The 22,683-nt window shown below is 41.9% G+C and overlaps 1 protein-coding gene across 4 annotated transcripts in view; it reads right to left on the reverse strand.

Moving 5' to 3' along the window:
• The window catches only part of pcxb (pyruvate carboxylase b), a 322,918-nt gene that overhangs the window by 156,255 nt on the left and 143,980 nt on the right, over positions 1-22,683 (reverse strand). For all 4 annotated transcript variants that reach the window (XM_030076972.1, XM_030076974.1, XM_030076973.1 and 1 more), the window contains one exon: positions 6,639-6,821. In XM_030076972.1, coding sequence (XP_029932832.1) covers positions 6,639-6,821 — 183 coding nt within the window. The remainder of the gene's footprint in view (positions 1-6,638; positions 6,822-22,683) is intronic.

Below are 22,683 nucleotides of genomic sequence, written 5' to 3' on the forward strand. Positions count from 1 at the left end.
CTCAGTTCACCCCCAACTATCAGTTGAGCGCTCACACAGAGGAAGGAAAGAGGAACTCTTTAATGAAAGCCAACTGCCCAAAGCCAAGCCCCTGGCAGCCCGGAGATCCAGCTCAGACACAAGAGCGAAGACTTCGTACTCAAAAAACAGACATTGAAAAAGTCTAGACGCAAGTTTGTTTGTGGCCCAACCAAATGCGAGTTTGCATTTCTTAGTACAGGAACATGATTTTTTTTTAAACTTTTTTTCCAACAGTGGTCATTTGGCTTATTTGACAAGGTTAGGCAAAGACATAGTGAAGCCTAACATTAGGGAAAGGCGATATAGAATAAATCAAAGTTGATGAGAAACTCTGCCGTTGTACTAAGACACGCAAAACTCACCAACCAAACAAGTCAAAAATATCAAGTACATGAAGAGTAGTGACTCCCCGCAGAGGAGAGTTTGGATGTGCAGCCATCTCTCCTTTTCGGGGGAACTTTCTGTCCCTCTATCCATCTCACACTGTGTCTCTCGTTCACCATCTCTTACTATCTGGCAACTTCTATCAGGCTGTCTCTTCGTCTCACCGTCTCTCTCTCTTTCTCTGACACTCACACACACACACACAGAGTCCAGAATGTGGACAGAAACCATTTGATGAACACAGGCTCTGCAGCAAAGGAGTATGCATTTTTGTATGTATATGTGTGTGTGTGCGTGTGTGCACATTAGTTATGGTTCACACACCACACCAGGAGTCGACGTGTGTGACAAGCGATTGCATTGGACAGATGCTGTCATGCATGCACTCGTGATGCGTTTATACACAGCATAGAAAAGCATAATTCAATATATATGTACTATGACCTGGCAAACACACAAATATGACTCACATAAATCAATGTCCTCTTTAACCCCTTCCCTGACCTTAACCCTGCAAACGCACGGACATACACACACACTTATGCAAAGCACCCATGGGTGAAAGTCACTATGGGCGGTGCCACCTCACTTGTCGTTTTATGTTACAGTCTCTCCATCACTATTGCCCTTTTGCTTGCTCCTCCACTCCTCTATCCATCTTTCTTTACCCTGGTGCCTCGTGTGCTGTTGCTTTCCTGTCCATCACACACTCTCAGGCTCCCTCTTTGCTGCTGGACTCATGACATTTTACTGCTTAACACACAGGCTATACACACACACCCACATGAAAAAAAAAAGTCTGCACTTGTGCACACACACACACATATGAATACACACAAAGGCGCTCACACAAACAAGAAATCTCTCTCTCTCACACACACACAGAAGAGGCAGGAGATAAGCAGGGCTTTCTGAAATGCCAAACATAATTCCACACAACACAGGAGAGCAGCATGCCGTCATGTGCCAACCTGGTAACTCAATTTTTGCTCTGTAGCAGCAGCTGAACTCAAAGAGAGGCTCCGAACACACCAGATCTGCTGTCCAAGAATGAGGACGGCTTTCTTAACAGCAAGGTGACGGTGTGCGGAGTTATGAAGACGTCACGCTGCAGACGTCTGTCTCAGTCCGCAGACCAGGGCTCTAATAGGACTTGGCTTTGCTGCCAACACTCTGGTGCAGCGCTAACAACGTTCCCCAAGGGCCGCTGGCTCCAAGCACACAAACCAGGAGCGAAAAAAAGGGCCGGGCGATACGGCCAAAAAATTAAATCTCTTTGTCTCATCTGTATTTGAAGGATCTTTCCAACTGGAACAGTCCTCGATGAAGGAGCAGCAGAAATGTAAACAAGCTAACTCAGCTGCAGCAGTTAAAGTCTCAACTTTATGATTCCATCATTTTCTGCATGGTTATATTCAAATTAATTGATTTATCGCCCAGCAATATGACTTGAAACACTTGATCTAAACAACATTGTATGGTGGTCACCTTTAAGAAGCAAGATTCTCTCAAGTCCTAAAGATATTAAAAAATATATTGATTATCACTGAATTGATCTCACAACAAACGGCTTCCACCCCCATTTTTGAGACCCATTTTTAGGAGGGACTGGGGATTTTCAGGAGAAAATATAAGGTCAGCATTAGATGCCACAAAGAAGAGGTATTCTCTGAAAGCTGGGAATTTAAAGTAAATTTTTAGATGCAGCTCAGCTCTGTGTGTCAAGTATTTCTAGTCATAAATCTGTGATAAACACTGTTTTTTAGGCATCTGTTTTATTTATTATTCATTTATTCAGAGTGTTCACTCTAGGTTCAAAATGGAGGCCACTAGAGCCTCTGAAAGACAATGCGTTGGCCATGGACACCGGCACCAACGGTGGTGCTGAAGAAGTTAATTTCTTAGGCCAAGGAATTATACAATATCATTTCATTTATAGTGCAATAAGAAATTGGATTTACAGAACAGCACAAAGTAATTCACATCATTCAACACACTGAGCGGCTTTATCTCCTTTCACAAAAATCTGGTAAGCACTGTATGCTTTCCTCTTTTCTTTCACTTAGACTTGTGTCTGTAGGGCAAGTCATTTAAAAACCTGAGACTTTCAACCATTTCGCTCATCTCCTCTAAGCCTCAGTGCTTGTAAACACAATGCTTCCCTTCACTACAGCCTTTAAAAGAGATGCAGTAGTTTCTATCAGCCACTAATGATCAGAGTGCACATGAAAGTATTTATTAAAGTCCTTACATAACGGTTGTCCTGATGTCCTGCAGTCCGCCTGTGTCAGCGAGGTGCTAGGTTTTTGTATTAATTCACCGGTGCATAACAGAAAGCAATAAACATGTAGCCTGAACAACACAGGCGCAAAATCTACTCAAAGCAGCTTGTTTATGCCAAAGGCTCTCCGCTATAACCCATCACTGACTCTTTGTTCTTACAAAGAGAACATGCTTATCTTACCAAAAAACAGCTGTCATTTTTGACAATGAAAGGCAGTCAGTATATAACACAGCAGGTACAGTTTGGGCTGGCTTCCTGCTGCACTCATTTTCCATAAAGCACTGAAACAAGGCCAGAGCAGCATCCAGCAGGTCAGTCAAAGTTTTGCTAACATCAGACACTCTCACCCTACGGCTATGGAAAATTAGCCAATTAAATCTGGACGGGAAGTGTGTGAAGTGCACTTAATATTAAATGAAAATTAGACTTGAGAAGTTTGACTTTTTGACTAAAATGGATTTTTTCATTTCATCACATCATGACTCCGTCCCATCAGTGAGAAACTGATGACGGAGCTAAAACAACTTTCAGTCCTGTGTGTCTCACATTACAGGTAAACAGCAGAGACAAATATACACGAGGGGTGTGGCGATATACCGGTACTGACAATAACCATGACATTTATTTATTACTGTTTTTTATGTAGTGTAATGTACTGAAATTTATTTACTATTGTGTATTGGTATGACTGTTTGCTGAATGACTGAGCAGCTGGCCACTTGTGAATTTCCCTCAGGATTAATACATCAATACATATCTATCTATCTATCTATTTAAAAAATGAAAAATTGATTTTGTGTTAACAATACACATGATCATATTGTGGAAATAATTTTGTGTTTGTGCACAGTTATGGTTGCAGATCCATCTCTCCAGCTTCCTGCACTTGTATTTTGAGTGCAATTCATTGGCCAAATAGAGAAAATAAACTAAGTTAAAGATGAATTTGATTGATAGCAATACATACATATATATATATATATATATATATTTTTTTTTTTTTTTTTTATTTATTTTTTTTTTTTTCTACAGTTATCGCACAAATATTGTTATGGTGAATTCTTTTGGCCACAATAATCGTGCAGTGGCATCATGACAGCCTTATGTACAGCAAATTTACCCTCTGACACCATCCAAATGCAAACAAAGCAAACAGACATGAGTTAAAAAGAAGTCCAGCACTGGCCCATGGATAACAAATGAAATTCCTCAAAATGAACGCTGTCACACATGAGCTTTGCTTACACAAACAGTATGACAAAACTCCTGCAGGCACTGATGCTCATTTTTAAAGCTGTTTGCTGGCGATACTTGTTGAAACTTAAATGACACTCCAGCTGTGAATTACTGACGAATCCTCCATGGGAAGCTTTTGCGTGACCATACTGTATGCAATTCAATAACAGCTGAATCACTTAATTTAACGTGCTTTTCAGCATTTTATGCATTGAAAAATACTGATGAGTGAAATTCACAGTCCCTGACAAAACACGGTTACATTGCTCTACTCTTGCCACACCTTGAAACAAAATGCTCCCGTTTTCTACAGTAATTAATATTTTCTGCACGTCACTCACGGGTCGCCCTTAATCTACAGCGAAATAATCAAAGTCCTTGGCTGCCCAATGGACTATCCCAAGAATGAAAAGGCTGATCTTAGCACCGACCCTGTGCTGAGAAAGAAAATCTGAGTGTGAAAACCCACAAAGGTCCAAGCTACAGTGGGCTGTACATCCAAGTCATTTCCCTCATGCTCCACACTCTGCCGTATTGACGACATGAATCTTGAGACAGAGAGATGTGTTTTGAATCTACATGCCAAGAGAAAAAGGACAATATGGAGCTACAAAACATCATACAGGACATGAACAGAGATGTGTGGGCGTGTTGCGCCTGATGCCACAAATGGCCACAAGTACTCCAGTCATCTCCTGAGATTTAAAATGCATTACTGAGTGTCTGATTATTTATTCCAATCCCCAGTAAATCACAGTCACTTTGCTTCCTCCTCAAGCAACCAAGGGAAACTAGAGACTTCTTTTCTGAATGGACAGTGTGACTGAAAAAAAAAAAAAAAAAGAAAGAAGCACCACTTGGGCCAGATGAGTGATGGTTCCCCTCCACACTTTTCTTGTCCAGTAGCCTCTATGAAATAACTCAAAAATGAACAAAATCTGATGCAGTGAATGGGTTTATTACAACATCTTAATCTGAGTGCAATAAACCGAGCTGGTCCACGGAGAGGCTGATTCATGTTTGTGGTACAACTCCCTTTTACAGCCCTCCATAACTCCACCCAAAGTTTTGAGGCTACTCCTGTTGTGGAGATGAAGTTGTGAATCCTCCTGCCCTTTTTCTTCTAACAGCCAGTGAGAAACTTTTTACACCTTTAAAAATCAACATCTGACTCTCAGAGACAACGGTGTCTAGTACACACCTGACTATCTGACTCTAAGGCAAATGTCTATGACTAACTAAAAACAATAATAATGGTATTTAAGGAAATGATTACATCTTCTAATTACATATTGTGAGTGTCATCAGACTTAGTGCATAAATCAGTAAAAATATTTTCCACCAGAGCTACCGTGTACTATCTTCTGCAAGACGTAAAGAAACTTTCGACAATTAAACGCGCTCTCTCGCTCTACATTTTCATTTCTCTGTCCCTTCCTGAACACGCATGAAATCACACACACACACACACACACACACACACACACACAATGCTAAAGGACATTGACATCTGGAGTCTATTTGTCTGGTTGAAATATTGAGCATCCTGTTCCATCGATCGGACAGTAGATGGTTTTTGCGGATCATTACACACACTCGCACACGCGCAGACATACATACGCACTGTTCACTTTGAAAATGATTCAGTGGACACAGAAGTTATACAATCATAGCTTCACAGATGCTTTGAATATGCAAAACAGCACGCTCACTCTCTCGCGCACACCCCTACCAGCGCTGACATCTTCAAACACTGCCAACATCCACATTAATCCACATGATACCAGCGAGCAAATAACAGCTACAATGGTACATTCAACAATACCGACATACACACTCACTCATACAAATGTGGCCACTATTGATTATTCTGGACGGGCTTGAAAAGAGCCTCTTTTCAAGCCACGCACTTCTCTACAGGTCAGCCACAGACACAACACCGCTGACTGGAAATTGTCCACATCAGGGGAAAACCTTGCATCTCCAAAATGGCAACTAAGAGAGACAGCATTGTTTTTTGCTTGATATACAGTGAACATTTTAGGACATCACAAAATATCACAGGTGAGGAATCAAATTTGCTTGAAACTGCCAGCTGATTGTGAAGATGGCACCTGAAGATATTAGCTGCAGTTTTTGGGAGAATTTTACCATTTTGCCCGATGCTGTTTGGTCTGATCTCCTGCTGGACTAGACCTGAGACTTGACCAACTTTTTCCCAAGACCTGTGGCCTTTTAGTCTGAGGACTGATGTCGGGTTTGTCTGATGTCTGAGAACTGAAGCTGAGATCCCAGGATGTCCTAAAATGTACACCATACTGATATCAAATCCTTTTTACACATTATCCAGTGAATCTGAATGGGTCTCCAAAGAGCTCAAGCCATACAGGATCACATGAAATAAAAACCTTCTGGAGCTTAGGGCTGCACCTATTATTTCCATTGCTGATTAATATATGTATCTTTTGTTTTTCCAAATCAATCAATTAAAGCCCATCACTGGTTAACGTAGCCCCAAAGTGATGTCTCAAAGACGCTTAGACTGACCAATATCAAAAAACACCTAAAGTGATTATTTTATAATTACATGAAATGGAGAGAAGCAAGCTAGCCTCAGCTTTTATGAAACTGTAACCATTATTTTTACTTGATAAATCAGTAAGTGTGCATCTCGGTGCATGCTGCCCTGCAGACACGCGGCTCAGTGTCCTACCTTGACGCCGCGCACTCTGAACTCGGCCAGGGCTCGGCTCATCTTTGAGGCTGCCGTCGGCAAGTCCTTCCCGCTGGCAATGACTTTGACCAGCAGGGAGTCGTAGTGCGGGGAGATGACGGCACCCTGGAAGGCCGAGGCGCTGTCCAGACGGATGCCCATACCCTCACCGCTCCGGAAAACCTGTCAGGAACAGGGACAGAGGAGAGAGGGGTGAGTAAGGAAACATAACTCGGGGAAAAATGGTAATGTAACACATTAATCCAAATGTAGAAATGGGATTACAGGCAATTTGAGGAGAAAAACAGATATATAAGTAGTTGGATTACTTTTTTGGTTCACTTAAATTTTGACAAGTGTTTAAATAGTGATGAATAATTGACCATTAACAACCGTAGTGAACAGTTTTTGGGGACAAAGTAGTCCATATACATATGATAAATTGCTCTGTATTCAAATAGATTATATTACAGACTATCAGTTATTTTTTATGTCACACAATATCTTTTTCATATTTCCAGGGTGATTTCTTTAGGGTGTTTCTATCCTTTTAGAAATGCTGTGTTCTAGTAGATAGGTAGTGAAGATGAAAAAAAATTTTTTATCAAGTTTATCAAAAAGAAATGCATTACATTTTAAAAGTAATATTCATAATCCTAGTCTCTGCTTCCTGTTTGTCAATTCTGTGTCCCAGTTCCTAAGTATTCGGTTTCACCTACTCGGGACAACAGAATGGTAGAAGCGATTGCAACCCATTGCCAAAGCTAACTGGAGGGCATCACATCGTAAGATCATACATCAATTGCCAGCGCAGGCGCCCCTCTGTCCGAAGGCAGAACGGGAGAGAAGACCCATCACTTAAAAGTGACAGACATGGTGGGGTAGGAGGAGACAGCTAGATCAAAATAGACTGGTCTTATTTATATTCTTAGCACTCTATTGGGTTATTTGTGTAACTATTTGCTTTGTTAATCATAAATTCATATTTCAGCAGCATAGATTTTATTTATGTATTTATCTATCTATCCATTTATTTATTTATTTATCCCCCACTCATTCTACCATATCCATGCTGTTCATTTGGCCGCTGCATTCATTAACGGCTGCGGCTTGTAAAGTTGCCGATTTAAGCTCATTTGGCTCTTTACAAGTATTAGAACTCGGTGCGGATAAAAGCATCCCATCTGCTAAGTGCCTGAAATGTAAGTGTAAATGACCTGCAACTGGAAGGTGAGGGGAGAGAGACGTACGACGAGAACGGCAAAACAAGGCGATGAGAGGGGAGACCAAAAGCATGAGACCAGTGAGAGGGAGAGGGTCGACTGTTCCAAACCACTTGGCGAGAGAGGAGAGAGGGAGGAGAGGAGATGTGAAGAGGAGAGCGAGGACTTGCCTACACTACAGCATATGGAGCCCCTCGAGGGCCAGAAGAGAGAGATGAGTGGAAATTATAATTACAACAATGTTGTGCCACAGCGATGATATGCGGGTAATATTTTCAGGCAGTGTAAATGGGCAGAGCTGCCAACATTTATGACCAAGAGTATTCTTTCATTATACTTTTGTTCTTTATGGCTCCCTATTTTATCTATATTGATTTTTCCCCCTATTCTTCAAGGCAATATTGTTCATCTCCATTGGCTCAAAATGATCAAAACGCTCATGTATCATTGCCTCTACAGCTCATGTTAACAAAAATATCGCACCATGCTACTATTTGATATTAAATGTCTTTGTAAAATGGCTTAGGGTGTAGCAGCAAAACCGCTCAAAACTAATTTTGGTAAAGCAAATGCTCTAAATGTGGTGTAATTCGACAAAACTGAACGTTAACCGCACATTATGCAAAATGGAGCAGAACGGCACTGTGGCACAAAGACATTAAAGGTATACCGTGACATCTGTACATCTTAAAAATGAAGCAGAATAACGCATTTTATTGTATTTTTCCTATTTTAATTACATTGTTGAAAGTGTAACATGACTTCCATGACAAGATCCATTAGAATGAAAGATTTCCGATGCTCCAAACCAAATCCCAGGCCGAGGTGAAAGACACTCCCTACCTACAGTAAAGCTGTAAATTAATGAGACGACAAAGCAGAGGAAATTGTCTTGAGTATTGGCTGCCCACGCGCCGTGCCTCCACACCTGCGCAATATGCCGTTTCATGGCTCAGAGCGCCGGCTTCCAGGTTGTGATTTTCATAAAGCCTGGCACTCCCCTTTGATTCTGAGGCTTGAGGCTGGCCATCAGCACTTCAAGTGTCATTGGCTCACAACTACATCTGCCCTTTTTAGCACCCGACCATGCTGCTACTTTCTGGTGTGCATGCTGATATTCTGGTGTGACAGGAATATTTCTCCTATATTATCATACATTATTGGTACAAGAGTCTTACAACTTTGAAGGCTGCTCCAGTGGGAAGAGCAAGAGTTCTAAATTTGGACAGAAATCGCAATGGGACATTAGCGCCATTTCATTTAAAAAAAAAAAAATGATGCATGTTCTTACAAAGTGATTGCTGGCGTGAGAGTAGAGCACATTATAGTTTACTATCTAGTTATGCCTTAAGAACGCAGCGTACAACAATTTTTTTTTTTAGTGTGGCATCATGTTCTCATGAATAATGAGGGATAAATTTCAAGTAGGGACTTCAAATTGCTGCGCCTTTTTCCACTGAAAACCAGATGTCCTTTCACCATTTTCAAAATATGTCCCCATCATTTCCATGACAAAAACTGATTTGAGCTGATGAGCTGAATTCAGATTACAGAGATGGACGAGAGCGATTAAACAGGCTTGTCACACACAAGTTGCTTTACCAGTGACTGATCTCTGACAACGAGCAGAACAAAAGTATCAAGTTGGACTGAAAGTGTGCCTATCTGAATTCAGCCCTAAAAATAGGGACGGCTATGCAAATGAGGACTCTAAATGTTCCAAACACCATGAAGGACTGACAATTGCAATTATACGGTAAAAACATTAAATATGTCACCATGGCTTCTCTCAACATGGATTACTTTATTACCTCTTCACCGCCTTCCAAAACAGCATTTGTGGATTTCCTTTTTTTTTCAGGTCGTTGCAGCAAAGGTAGTTTGTAAGCTGGAATGTCGTTGGGGGCGGGTGGGATTTTTTATTGAACCCTACTTGGCCCTGCTGTGGCTTATCAGTTCATGCCAGAGCGGGGTTTTGGGCTACTTTTTTGAGTTTGTTGCCAGCCCTCTTTTGTGGAAGACACGCCTCGCCCCCACTCCCAGGAAAATCCCAACTCTGTTTAATTCTCGTTTGTTACTCACTTCTAACTGTGAACAGGCTACGTTTCCAAGTCCTGTGTCACCTCTTCAGCAGTGCAGGTCACACTCAGACACAAGGCTGATGCAGCAGTAAGCGATGGCTGCTGCTGAATCAACAGCATCTGTTAAAGTGACTGGTCTGGTTCCCCGAGAGCCGCCTCGTGTTTCTCTTTTTATTTGGTCCCAAACAACTGCATCCTTGAGGGAGTTTCTAACCAAAACAGAGAGCATTGTTCACATCGCAACTGATACCACTCATAGCTTTTTTATTTTTGTATTTTTATTTTTATTTTTTTTTATATCTGGAGGAAGTTGACTGATACGTGTGCTATTTTCAGCGACACCTCACTGCATCATCTCACAGTTTAGGCGTCTGGTGAACACTTTTATCCACAACAATTTACAATGATAAGAGGGGAAGGTGAAGGCTCGCAAGTCACAGTCTTACTCAAAGTCACTTGTGTTGATACAGACTCTGCACATAGCCTGGAGCGGCCCAGCGCAAGAACAGTCTTCTTCACGAATGCTCACAGGAATGCATGATCGAGCAAATAATTATTGAGCCATGATAATGTTTTAAATTGATTTCTTTACTGTAAACACCCTCAAACATGTGGTAAGGCATTGCTCTGCTGATATACTTGGCTGCACAAGCATATGTGGGAAATACAGTCAGATAGGACAGTGTTGATGAAAACACATCAGAGCGTTCTTTTCCACCAAAAAGTGCTGGTTCTGTTCAAGATTCTCAGAACCAAGATGCAAACTAAGGAACTACCCTGCATTTAAACCAGTTTTTGGAGTGGAACCACTGCGGCATCGATGGTGGGCATGCACAAAAAAATTCCATGTCTGTCTGGAGGTCATCCTCCACTTGACCTGGGTGTCACGGTGACCACGCCTGCAGCACGGAGCCTGACCTTCCATACCCATTAGAGTAATTAACCTACTTAATCTGAGCCTGACAGAGTTCAGATTGAGAATAATCAACTCGCGCCGGCGTCTTACTGGTGTGCTAATTGGTTCGCCTTACTGAGTGTGCCGATCTGAGCAGGATGTGTCGGGAACAGGAAGACGTATGAAATGTTTTTATTTGCAGACGTGCATGCAAGTGTAAGGAAACCTCTCTTTAGTTTTGGCAAAAACATTTTTAACCAGACCACAGCTCCTTGTTTTCATCCCTGTCCTTGTAGAATAATACACAGCCTCTCGGTTCAGACTTGAGAGCTGCAATTTTCTGGTTCCAGCAGAGAACCAATTTTTCCGTTCAGGAACCAATCTATGTTTGGTGGAAATGCAACCAACAGTTCAAAATATGATGCACGAACCGGAACAGCAGCAGTTCCTTGCACGGGGAAAAGGGGTATCAGAAATGGAGGACGTCCTGGAGCATGAAAACTGCTGAAAATGTGGACACATTCGTAAACGCTTCATGACGACTTACATGTCAAAAGTGATCGAGTCATGTATCAGCAAAAAAGTCAAACAGTTAACCCCAGTAAAGAGGAAGTATTTGCCCTGTGTTTTTGCTCATTAGGCCTGCAGGGTAGGCCAGTCTTGAGACTTGACATACAGACGAATGGGGCGCTGCTGTGTGTGTGTGTGTGTGCTGAGCTTGGAAACTGTGTGTCTACATTAGCATTTCCATATTCTCATTTGTCTACTGTGTGCTAATGAGGGAGAATGGCCTTTGTTCTATGTGTGCATGCCTTTGTGTATGTGTATGTGTGTGAATACTGAGTGTATTAATTTTGACTGTGGGGCATATAGATACGAGATGATTGCTGCCAGAATATAAGACTACAGAGCTGAAGCAGTGCCTGTTTTCCCCTCACGCACTTAGACCAAACCAGCTTTGCAGCTGGAGGGGAAAAAAAAAAAAAGGAGTGAGGGATTGAGATACAGAGCAAACAGCCAGACGCAGAGAAAACCAGACAGAAATGAATGAAAAGACAAGTACCATGTTAATAATTGAAGCCAAGGTGTCAGCTTCTTTCAGCTCAGGGTGCTGTCTAACAAGAAAATCCCTCTTTCTTGTCTCACTCCCTCTGCATGTCACCGTCTTTTTCTGTCTTAACTCCCGTTCACTCTCTGGATGGTCACAGAGGCTAATAATTTAAGAACAAAGGGAATGAAACGGTCTCCCTGACACATACATGCACTGATTCAGTCCCTATTATAACTCGTCCGTCCCGTTCTCCCTCTCTCTCTCTCACACACACACAAAGCAGAGACGCTCCACAAAAACGTAGCATCATACCTGTTATTTTATTGTGGAATCTAATTGATCTGCAGACACCTAAAAACACAAACACACTTCGGTGCTGAATTACACTCCAGCACGAGCTGACATATAATGACAATACCCAGTGCCTCAGTGCAAAAGTGGTGCTTTTCACTGAGGCTGCACGAAACCAACTTGATATGTATATATTCCTCCTCTGCCACTTTCTGTTTACCTCACACCGTGCCCCTCAGCCTCAGTCCCCCTCTCTCTCCCCTGTGTGTTTCTGCTTCGTTTCACCGTCACCATTTGACTGTCTACCACACCCCCCCATCCATTTCACCCTATGCTTGAAGTATATCCTTCAGAAACTCTCTCCTCTACCCTTTCTCCCACAGTTCAGTGGTGTATTTCAGTGACGCTGTATGAAAGCTGGCTGGTCTGCTGCGGGCCTGTTACAAATCCTCTCTGCCTGGCTTGCTGTTGCCATTTGATGAAAATCTCAAATCTCTAAAAACACTTTTTTTTTTTTTTTTACCCTTTTTCCTCCGGGAATTCAGAAAAACAGGACCATTTCCCCACTGATGCCCACGCATTTTTGAGAATGTCAAAATGGCTCTCTGGATCGGTTTCAGGCGCCCAAGACTGATAAAACTTAGCACATGGCAGAACATGGAGCATGGAATTTAGCTTAAAAAATATGAAAAGTGAAGTTTCACTTGACTGCCATGATAGGTTGGCAAATAATTTATCAAAAAAGGCAGGGTGATATTAGTAAAATGCACAGCAGCAAATTGTCCTCAGAAACCTTGTGTGTTCAGCAAGTCATTCTCTGTGAAATAGAGAAGCAAAAGGTTCTTATGCACACCTGAATGACAGGTGTTAGGAGAACGGCAGAATTTTGCAAATCAAGGTTACTCTCCCGCACACCAGCTGCACTATAACATTTTATTTATACATCGTTTCAGAGCATTGACCTTCCTCCGGCATCAAGAAAGCTTTGCAGCTAAAGCATTTTATAGTAAAACCCAAGATAGAATGAACAAATGGGAATATAATTCTGGCTAGAGAAAAAAAAAAAAAAAACACAATATACCTGAGCATAGATACAATGTCGTATATTTACCATATGGATCATACATTATGACACTAATCAGATCATACTACTAAGGAAAACAAACAGACAAACTTGTGTGTATTGAATGTTTTACTGATCCTACTTATCTACAGTATTTATATAACTTACATAACTAATTACTCCTATTTTTTCTGTCCAATATTCTTCTATTTAATGTTCCCTTTTTGCGACTTGTATTTATATATTTTTTACTATGGTTGCTCAGTTCAGTGGATGAGCTCTAATTGTTTTCCCTAAGATTTGTCTATCAGGCTACTTAAGTAATATAACTCATGATTCGCCTCATCACATATGATCCATATGAAATATATACAAGATTGTCTCCATTGTTGATTGGCTGTTGGATTGATCTCTGTTGTGCCAAGGTGTATTGTGTTTTTCCCTCTGACTGGGATCAGATTGCCATATGTTCAGTCTAACCTGGCTTTTACTAGAAAATACGTTTCCGTCAATGCACTGAAACGTCGCATAAATAAAACTTTATAGTGCAGATGGTGTGCGGGAGAGTAACCTTTATTATGAAATGGAAGACAAATTGGTTTTCTCCATTGGTGCACATACATTTGAAACATTTTATTATGCTATTCAGCTTGGCTGCAATTGGGAGATAACAGGCTTGAAATTGCAGTCTCGTGCTGTTGGTTTACTTTTAAACCAATATTACAAGGTTAAGGATTTGCGATTAATTTAACATACAGTGGCATATTGTGGAAACATGTTGGCGGGCAGATTGGAACTCCCTGGGTGTCCTAGGTTAATTCGCTGGTTGGTTAATTCAGCAATCTTTCAAGCTAGAATGCGCCCATAATCGGAAACAGTAATCGTTTCGGTGCTTAAGATATCTTTTTTGTAGCACATTTTAATATTTTGGGAGAGCACATTCAAGCATTCTTGCAGATTGATTTTACTTTAATCAAGAATTTGGTTTGAGAACAAGACAAGATAACAGGACAGTTTTTGCTACATCAGGTACAGGTTTTCACCGGCCCCCAAAAAAACCTCCACCACCTCCACTTTTGCTATCTGAATACTTAGGATTTTGACTGAATATGATACTTGCTACTTCTAAAACCCACCGAGGAAACGTTCCTCTGTAAACGACCCAAATCCTCAGCTTCCTCAGGTGAACATAACATGAGGTTTAGCAGTCAGCTTGCCTCTGCAGTAACACTGAAAGTCCTCCATGAGACTCTCCACTCTCCCTGCCATTAAGTGTTAACCCACTTCCTTCCATCTGTTCTTTCCACCCATCGCTCTCCGTCCTATTAAGCTTCCTCCTCCTCCTCCTTTTACACACTTTTGTTCCCCTTCATTTTTGTCAAGTTGTATTTATATGCAGATTTAAAAGAGTGCGCTCTCACCCAGACACAGACCTGTTGTTAATGTATGGAGTGGAAGCAGAAAAGACAACACACACAATCGCTGCCGGTTATATATATGTAACTGAGAGAAAAAGAGTGACAGCGATATCTAAGTTCCGACTGATAGCATACCAATTAGTGAGAGAGAGGAGCAGACGGGATGCCAGAGACTCAGAGGGGTAAGGAGAATAAGAGCGGGAGAGAAGAGAATACAAGTGCCATTTTAATAATTGAAGTTGAGTTGTGTGAGAGAACGGAGGGAGAGACAGATGCTGCAAAGGGGGGAAGAGAGGTGAGGGAAGAAAAGGGAGGCAGTGTGAGGAGCGAGGGAAGTGAGTGTGTGTTCGCTGGTAATTGCCCGTTTTTGGCGGGTGAGAATGATGAAACCGTCGACAATTACAAACCTCCTGCAAAAACAGCGGCAACGATGACAAAAAATACGTAATTTGTGATGCACTGCACCCAGATTGGTGCAGGTTACATAACTGGGGTCGCTGTGACAAGGGATAGCCTGGAGTAGGCTGGTACTTGTTTAGATTAGGCAGACACTAATAAGGATGTACATGAACAGGCCTCATTAATGATCTGCCATTTAGGCCTATTATTGACTGTCTGCAACATCAATCAATGTTACCAGACTACTTGCGGCATGGGGCGTAATTTTTCTCTAAATACGCTGTTGCCAACGTGCTTTCTTGTAAAAATTTACGATGCTAAAAAGCAGAATGTAAAATGCCCCGAGGTTAGAAGCTAGGACCCCTGCTTGGTGCAACTGAGCAGAGGCACCAGTGTGGCTGCCTGAGAAACATCAAAGTTTTATATCTCTGTTAACAGTGAAAAACAAGAAGAAAGGGGGGAAGCGGAAGGGGGCTTCTTTGGTTTCATGTTTGCTTGGCACGATAAGGCCCATTCCATGAACCGATCATGTCCATTATCCGCTCTCGCTGTATGTATAGCGGAGCATACCGTCTACTAGAGCAAACATGATTTAACAAGTAAAGTGCATTTCGGAGTTGATGGCAATGTAAACATAATTTAAGCCGCAAATGAAAACAACGCCGTGCACGTCGCTGAATTCTTGTCATGGACTGTATAAAAGCAGAAGATGAGTCCTATACACAGATGTCCTCTTATGGTGAATCAATCCAAGTGTGCAGTCTTGCAGAGCCTTAACGGCAAGTTGAGATTCTCAGGCTGGTTCGCCACACCTGAACGGAGATCCTTTTCAACTCTAAATACACGTTAAATTGCATCAGCTTATGTGCAGAGAAGCTTTTTTCCTTGAAGTATAAAATATGCTAAACTTGAAAATATTAAACAAACAAACCCCACAAGGAGTGAGATTAAAACACAAAACAAAGGTCAAGATCCCTCAATGCTATCAGCTAGCTGCAGCTCCAGGCCTGCTGCTCTGTATATGAGCCTGACGTCCCTGTAAAGGGGGACGAGGGATGGGCTTCTGCCCCATGAAAACTTTATGCTTTTATGTTTTTTCTGCACTTCTCAGTACGTCTCCATTTGATAAAGCCGGTCTGTTGTGAAAAGCTTGTCTACTTCATACTAGCAGTAGGCTTATTTTTAAAACCTCATCCAGAATGCCCTGTTATAGAAGCCAAACATCATCATTTCACCCACGCAGGCAATGGTAATAGATGTTGAGAGTGGTTCTACTCGGCAAACTTTTAAAGACTGGCAAGACCTTTTTTGCTAGTGCCAGGGGAAAAAAGCACTTCAAATCATTTAATAACTTTATCTGTTGTACTTTTGACACAATGAAGTGACCAACAGTGAGAGCGCACGCCAATAACACTACTTGTTAATTCACTGAGCGTTGGTGTGGGAAGGTTCTGGAGAAGTCTGAAAATGCTTTGAGTTTGATGACTTCAATTCGAGGACTAAAAAATCCTTGAATTTGTCCTTGTGGCTCAGCAGGCTAGACTGCATGGAATGTAAAAATGTCCTGGGACCTTTGTCACATATCATCCACCTCTTTTTTTTTCCTCTCCAATCTTCAATCTGTCATTTTCATTTCAGTGGTGCGGCTGATCCGCTACTTAATTCAAGCTGGCATTATAAAGGCTTTGTAAAAGTCTTATATTTATGATGAGGGAACTGGCTGACACCTTGAAAATGACAGGGCTGATATTGCCAGTATTTAAATGAGCATTCGGTGTCATCTGGTCGTCATTGTGGGAGAACCACCCAAGACCATTTAAGTCAAGAAAAAAATCCCTGGACGTGTCTTGAACTGCAACTTTGTTTCTAACAAAATGAAATCCTATTGGTCCCTTTTCTATTAGAAAACCACCAACAGCCCATGGGGCAAGGGAAAAACAAAGCCATCTCTGTTACAAATTGAGGTGGAGAATAGGGGAGCAAGAGACAGCCAAGAAAATGAGTAATAGGCTGATGACTTCTTAGATAGACATCTCATCCCTGCTTTTTTTGTCTCTCATACAGAAACACAGAACAGAAGCCTTGGGAACCCGTGCAGTGTTGAATTTCTCAATTTTCTTGAATGGTATGTAAATATATACCGCTGCTAACCTTTGATACGGTAATACATTTCCACAAAATTGAATGTGGAATGCATATAGTCACCAACACGGAAATGAAAGAAAAGCTTTGGAACTGCACAAAAACACTAACACACACACACACACACACACACACACACACACACAGTGCACAGGCACGAAAAAAAAGCACAGAAAGGTTGATGGATTTTATTCTGTTCAATGTCAGCGAATATTCTGCAGCTATTCAGAATTCCAGATGGTATATGAAACTACATGCCAGTGTATGTGACAAGAACCTGAATAAGGTCTCTATTTTTCTCTCTTCCTCCCCACACTTGCTCACGGATCTCTGTCAAGTCTTCACATGACAGTGAAGCCCGTGCATACGAGGCTCTTTGAACCGACTCATTTCCTAGAAAAAAAAAAAAAAAAAAAAAAACTTTTTCACAGACCGAGAGAGTGGTTGAACATCAGAGATTGTGCATTAGCAAACCTTAGCTGTGAGCAACAAACAAAGCAAATCCCTGTGCACCTTCTCCCTGAGCAACCAGGCGCTTCCTGTTCATCGGCTGCCTCTTCCTATTGGACTCTCTGGGATGCCTAGAAGTCACCTGAGTGATAGTATTGGACATTGGTAAAGGGAGACCACCATTGATTGGCTAAAATATCGAACACGAATAACACTGTGAGGACAATAGACAGCTGTTGCGGATAACTACCAAGAGCTCCTCACGTGCACTCTCTCATGCATGCACACACACATAAACGCATCGAATGTGTCCTTGTTTGAAATCATTACATGAAAACTCATCAGTGAATCAATGTCTGTGCATATGTTTCGATGACCAATACTTTCAGCACTTGCCGATCAATGACCAATACGATGACAGGAGCTGTAGCCACACTGTCTCACTTTACTGAAATTAAATGCTGGCCTTTGAGACTGCTCTCTGTAATTTGAGCTGAACATGACTACACTGCAAAATGCACATCATTCAAAAAGCGAGCACACTCACTGCACAACAGTCTTTGAAAAAGTGCCAGTAGACATAATCTACATTAAAGTCACAATCAAATGTAAAATGCCTTAGCTCTTTTTCCATGTCAGAGTACACCTCTATTTAACAATCAATAACAAAGAAGTGATTAAATCTGGATTTTTTTTTTGTGCACCCACATAAAAATCTCACGACACTTACATCCTGGAAAAATATATGGCGTGACATCAATGGTGACATAACGCCAAACCCATAGGTGTGAACCAAAGTTTCGATAAAAACATCACACTCCTCCAATTAAATACAACTGCCTCTCTCCCCTGAACTCATCACTCATTGGTTTACACCAGGCGTAGGCAACCATGAGCCACGGAGAGCCGAGAGTCTGCAGGTTTTCATTCCAACCAAGAACTCAACCAAAGTGATTTCACTGATTAGTCCCTCCTCTCTGCTTGAAAGTGAGATAATCAGTGAAATCACTTGGTGTAGTATTTGGTTGGAAAGAAAACCCGCAGACTCATCTTTTGCTCTAAAAATACAAAATTTGACTGAATTTTACTAAGTCTTCAAAAGATTTATGTTTTCTTAGAAATTAAAACCATGGTTCGATCTTATGGACTTTACACATCTATCAAATTTCAACTCATCAATTCCAACCACAAAAAAAAACTCGTCTTGTCCACAGAGGAGGTGGTACTATATGATCAGGTCTTTTATTTTGTTGACACTGATGTGCAATAGGTTCTGTCTGAGGTCTCAAGTGTGACTCAACACTGTATAGAGACGCCCAAGCTCATCCAAGAAGGCCTACAAACTGCTGGATCATCTGCAGATTTTGACTAATCAACCAGTTTACGTTTGTGGACAAAGCTGAGATACCCTACAATGAGATTTATCTATTGATGAATCTCAGTGTAGGGTATAGGATGGACTAATTCAGAAATTAGAAAATGAGAAATGCAAGTCATATTGTGGTTCACTTACATAAGCTTGGGGTGTATTGTTGTTCTACAATATACAGAGCAGCAATCTTGGGTTTTCTAGTGAAAAAGTGAGAAGCTGTGTGACTGACGACCGCCCTGCCAGCACCCTTTGAAATTGGGGTTAGTGCCAGACATGTATAGGCGCCTTTTGCAGCATGGCTCTAGTGCCCCAGCAGCAGCACAAACTATGTTTTATAACACACAAAAAAAACATTGTGCCAGTAAAAAAAAAAAAAAAAGCACAGATTCCATTTGCAAAGTGGAAAAAGCATAAGGAAAAGAAAAATCACGCTGCCTTAGCCGTGTGATTCATTTTCTATCTGGCAGTCAGACTCTTTGAAGAAATTTTGGATGGACCAAAAATTCAGAAGGTCAAATAAATTTTTAAACTGTATATTTAAGTACAATTCCTCAGTAATGTCCTTGAAGTTTTCACCATCTAACAAGTTTTGCTGACCCTTTTTATTAGTTGCGGCAGTGCTTGTCTAAACCTCGCCTGGCAGCCTACAACCATTGCCGGAGTTCCTGAATCCCAAATACAACCAGTCCGTCTCTCCCTCTTCCCTTTCAATTTTCCTCCTATCCGTTCAATTTCACCTTCATTTCCGCTCTCTATACAGGCTCTATTTTTCTCAATTTTTTCATCTCACAAAAACCATTACCTACCTTCCTCTCCCGCCTCCTCCCCTCTCTCTAACTGAGTGGCCCTAGGGTATCCCTGGCTTTATTTATCCTTTCACTCTTACCTCATTTAAACTCTTTCTATCAGGTGCCCTTCCTTCCCGGTCTCGCTCTGTTTCTATCTGTCCTGTGCATCAGCGCCCCTCCTCCCCCCGCTGTTTCCTCTCAGACCACCAGCAGTGCCGCCACAGTCGGAGGCATGTGTGAACATTTTTGCGTTTGCACGGCTGTGCTTAAAAACCAACCATATTTATGACCAAGCACTAACTATGTCGACACTCCCAGGGCACAAGGAACGCTTACACACACTCATTACGGCTCACACAGGAGACCTCCTTTCAGTCTCTCGTTGCCTTTCATCAAAAGGCTCATTTTTTGATACCCAACTAAATTGGCTTCTCTTTTCAATCCTGCCAGTGTGTGTGTGTGTGTGTGTATGGTGTGTGTGTGTGTGCATAAGACAGCTCCAGACGGAGGTATAATGACCCTAATGAGCGATGGAGGATCTCTGCTGCTCTCCATTTTTTCCTCCTTTTCATTTTCTCCCATTTCTCGCTCCCTGAATTTTCTATCAATTATCGCCCATTCTGCCTCGCCTCTACTCCTCCTCGAAACACTCTAATTTTCCTCTCCGCTCATATTCTCCTCATCTCTCCACTCACTCCCTCCATCTCCTTTCATTTCCTCTCGGCTCCTGTCCTCTTTCCTCACGTCTGCACTTCAGTCCTCCCTCCTCACCTGTCTTCTCCTTCGCTTGCCCCCTGTGCTCCTCCTCCTCCTTGTCCTCTCACCTCCTTTCTTTCCCCATCTCATCTCCTCTCCTTACACACTCCCATTGCTAATTTGCTCGCCTCACATCTCTTCCACTTCCAAAAAAAAAAAGAAGAAGAAAAAAGAAGAAAACCCCACAACCCAGCTGTACATACCCCGCTGAAAGGACGGCTAGCTTGAGATGCTCAGGTTGCGTCTAACACATCTGCAAACACTAATCTGAGATGCAAACACGTACGCTGATCGACACTGCACTGTCGGGAACAAATACGTGGGCGCAGATGCACGCCCACACACACACGTACACACACACCTCTCATGCAGCATTCAGCAGCAGTGCCATTAAAAGTCAGTGGCAACCAGATGTCTGTGATGGCACTACAAGCTGTTTAGGGCTTTGGAGGCTGGACGGACACACACCGACTGACACACGTAAACACCTGACACACAAGATATCTGGATATGGATGAATCTATACACACATGTAGGCTGTTTCAAGATGGGACACACACACACACACACGCTACAGATGTGCAAGCTGTCGAGAAATGGATGCACAAGTACAGACAGGCTTCACTAACACTTATATGGGTAATGTGAGGAGATACACACACACACACACACACTTTCAGGATGTCTAAGCTTTGTTATGGCGCACAGCTTCCTCACACTTTAAACAGCAGAGTGATGAGAGAATGGACTCCTGCAGCATGACTACTATATTCCATCTAGGAAAAGTCTCCATCAAACTTTCATCACCTCCGGGAAACTCTTGAATTTTGGTCTTGGAGTTGAACTGAGGGAAGCTCGCCTGAGTGTCCTCGCACAGAAATATCTGAAAACTTCTGCCATGTCCGCGCAGGACCTCCGTCATGACCTGACATCTCCTCGCGTACATTTGAACACCGACTGTCACGCGACAGCTTTTACATCTTTAATGTGTTTACAGCGTTCGTCACAAGATCACAACAACTGCGTCGCATGTCAGGTCACCTCCATCGTGTGTTAGAGCACTTGTGCTGGAAGCTCCCGTGGGAGTTTACAAAATGTATGTGCCTCATACTCTACAGCCTCCATCACCTGCTGCAACTCCTCACAACATGAATTTGAAATCATTTGAGAAACTTTTCCCACCAGGAGCTTTTATCTTTGTCTAAAAACATTTTTCTCTTTGTTACACATCAGAGGGATTGGAATATTTTATGGTTTAACTTCACTTTGGAGTGTGAGTAAAACCTAACATTTTCAAGTAACGCATTTTGTCAAAAAATATCTATATATATATTGGGGAAATTATATTTTTTTTATTTTATTTTTTCCCCCCGAAACTTGGCACTTCTTCCCCTGCAGCGGATACCCTGGCCATTACCCTGCCTCGTCTAGACTCCTCTCTTTCCCTCCTGGCCCCCAACAGTTGAAACCCTCTTTCAACTTTCGTCAGCGCTGCCAAGTCACTCCCTATCTTCCTCCTTTGAAGACTGGAAACATTTCTTCAGGCTACACCTATTCCTCTCGCCTCACTCTGAAACTGCCTTCTCTGCTTTGGTTAAACTTCCACAACTTCTTAAAAAAAAAAAAAAAAAAAAAGGACTGCCTGTTGCACACGCGTCACCAACTTGAAATTCTACAATACGTAAAGTCGCTCTGGATCAGAGTGTCGGTTAAATGCCTTTTCAAATCCAGAAACACAATGTAAACCTGAGCTGCAAACGAAAGCTCTCTTTTGAAGTCGAACACGACTGCGAAGGTCCCGGGTTAACGACAGCAGCTCGCTCTTGTACAACATCCAAGCCGGATGATCAGTATTCATGCATGAAGCATTGTGGGTGTTTATATACACAGAGGGCTGATTAGATCACAGTTAGGGGTCTCGTTTGTACTAAGCTATTCTTGCGCATCTTCATTTTTCTATAAATAATCCCTACATGAATAAGTTAGAACGTTTATTGTCCACAGAAGAAATTCATAGATATAAACAGAATAATTAAAATATTATAAAGAAACTAAAGTACACACAGACTCCTACCACCAAGAAAACATGGGGAAAGGCAAAAATATGCCACAGTAT

The sequence above is a fragment of the Myripristis murdjan genome, chromosome 18, assembly GCF_902150065.1.
Source record: "Myripristis murdjan chromosome 18, fMyrMur1.1, whole genome shotgun sequence".
NCBI lineage: Eukaryota > Metazoa > Chordata > Actinopteri > Holocentriformes > Holocentridae > Myripristis > Myripristis murdjan.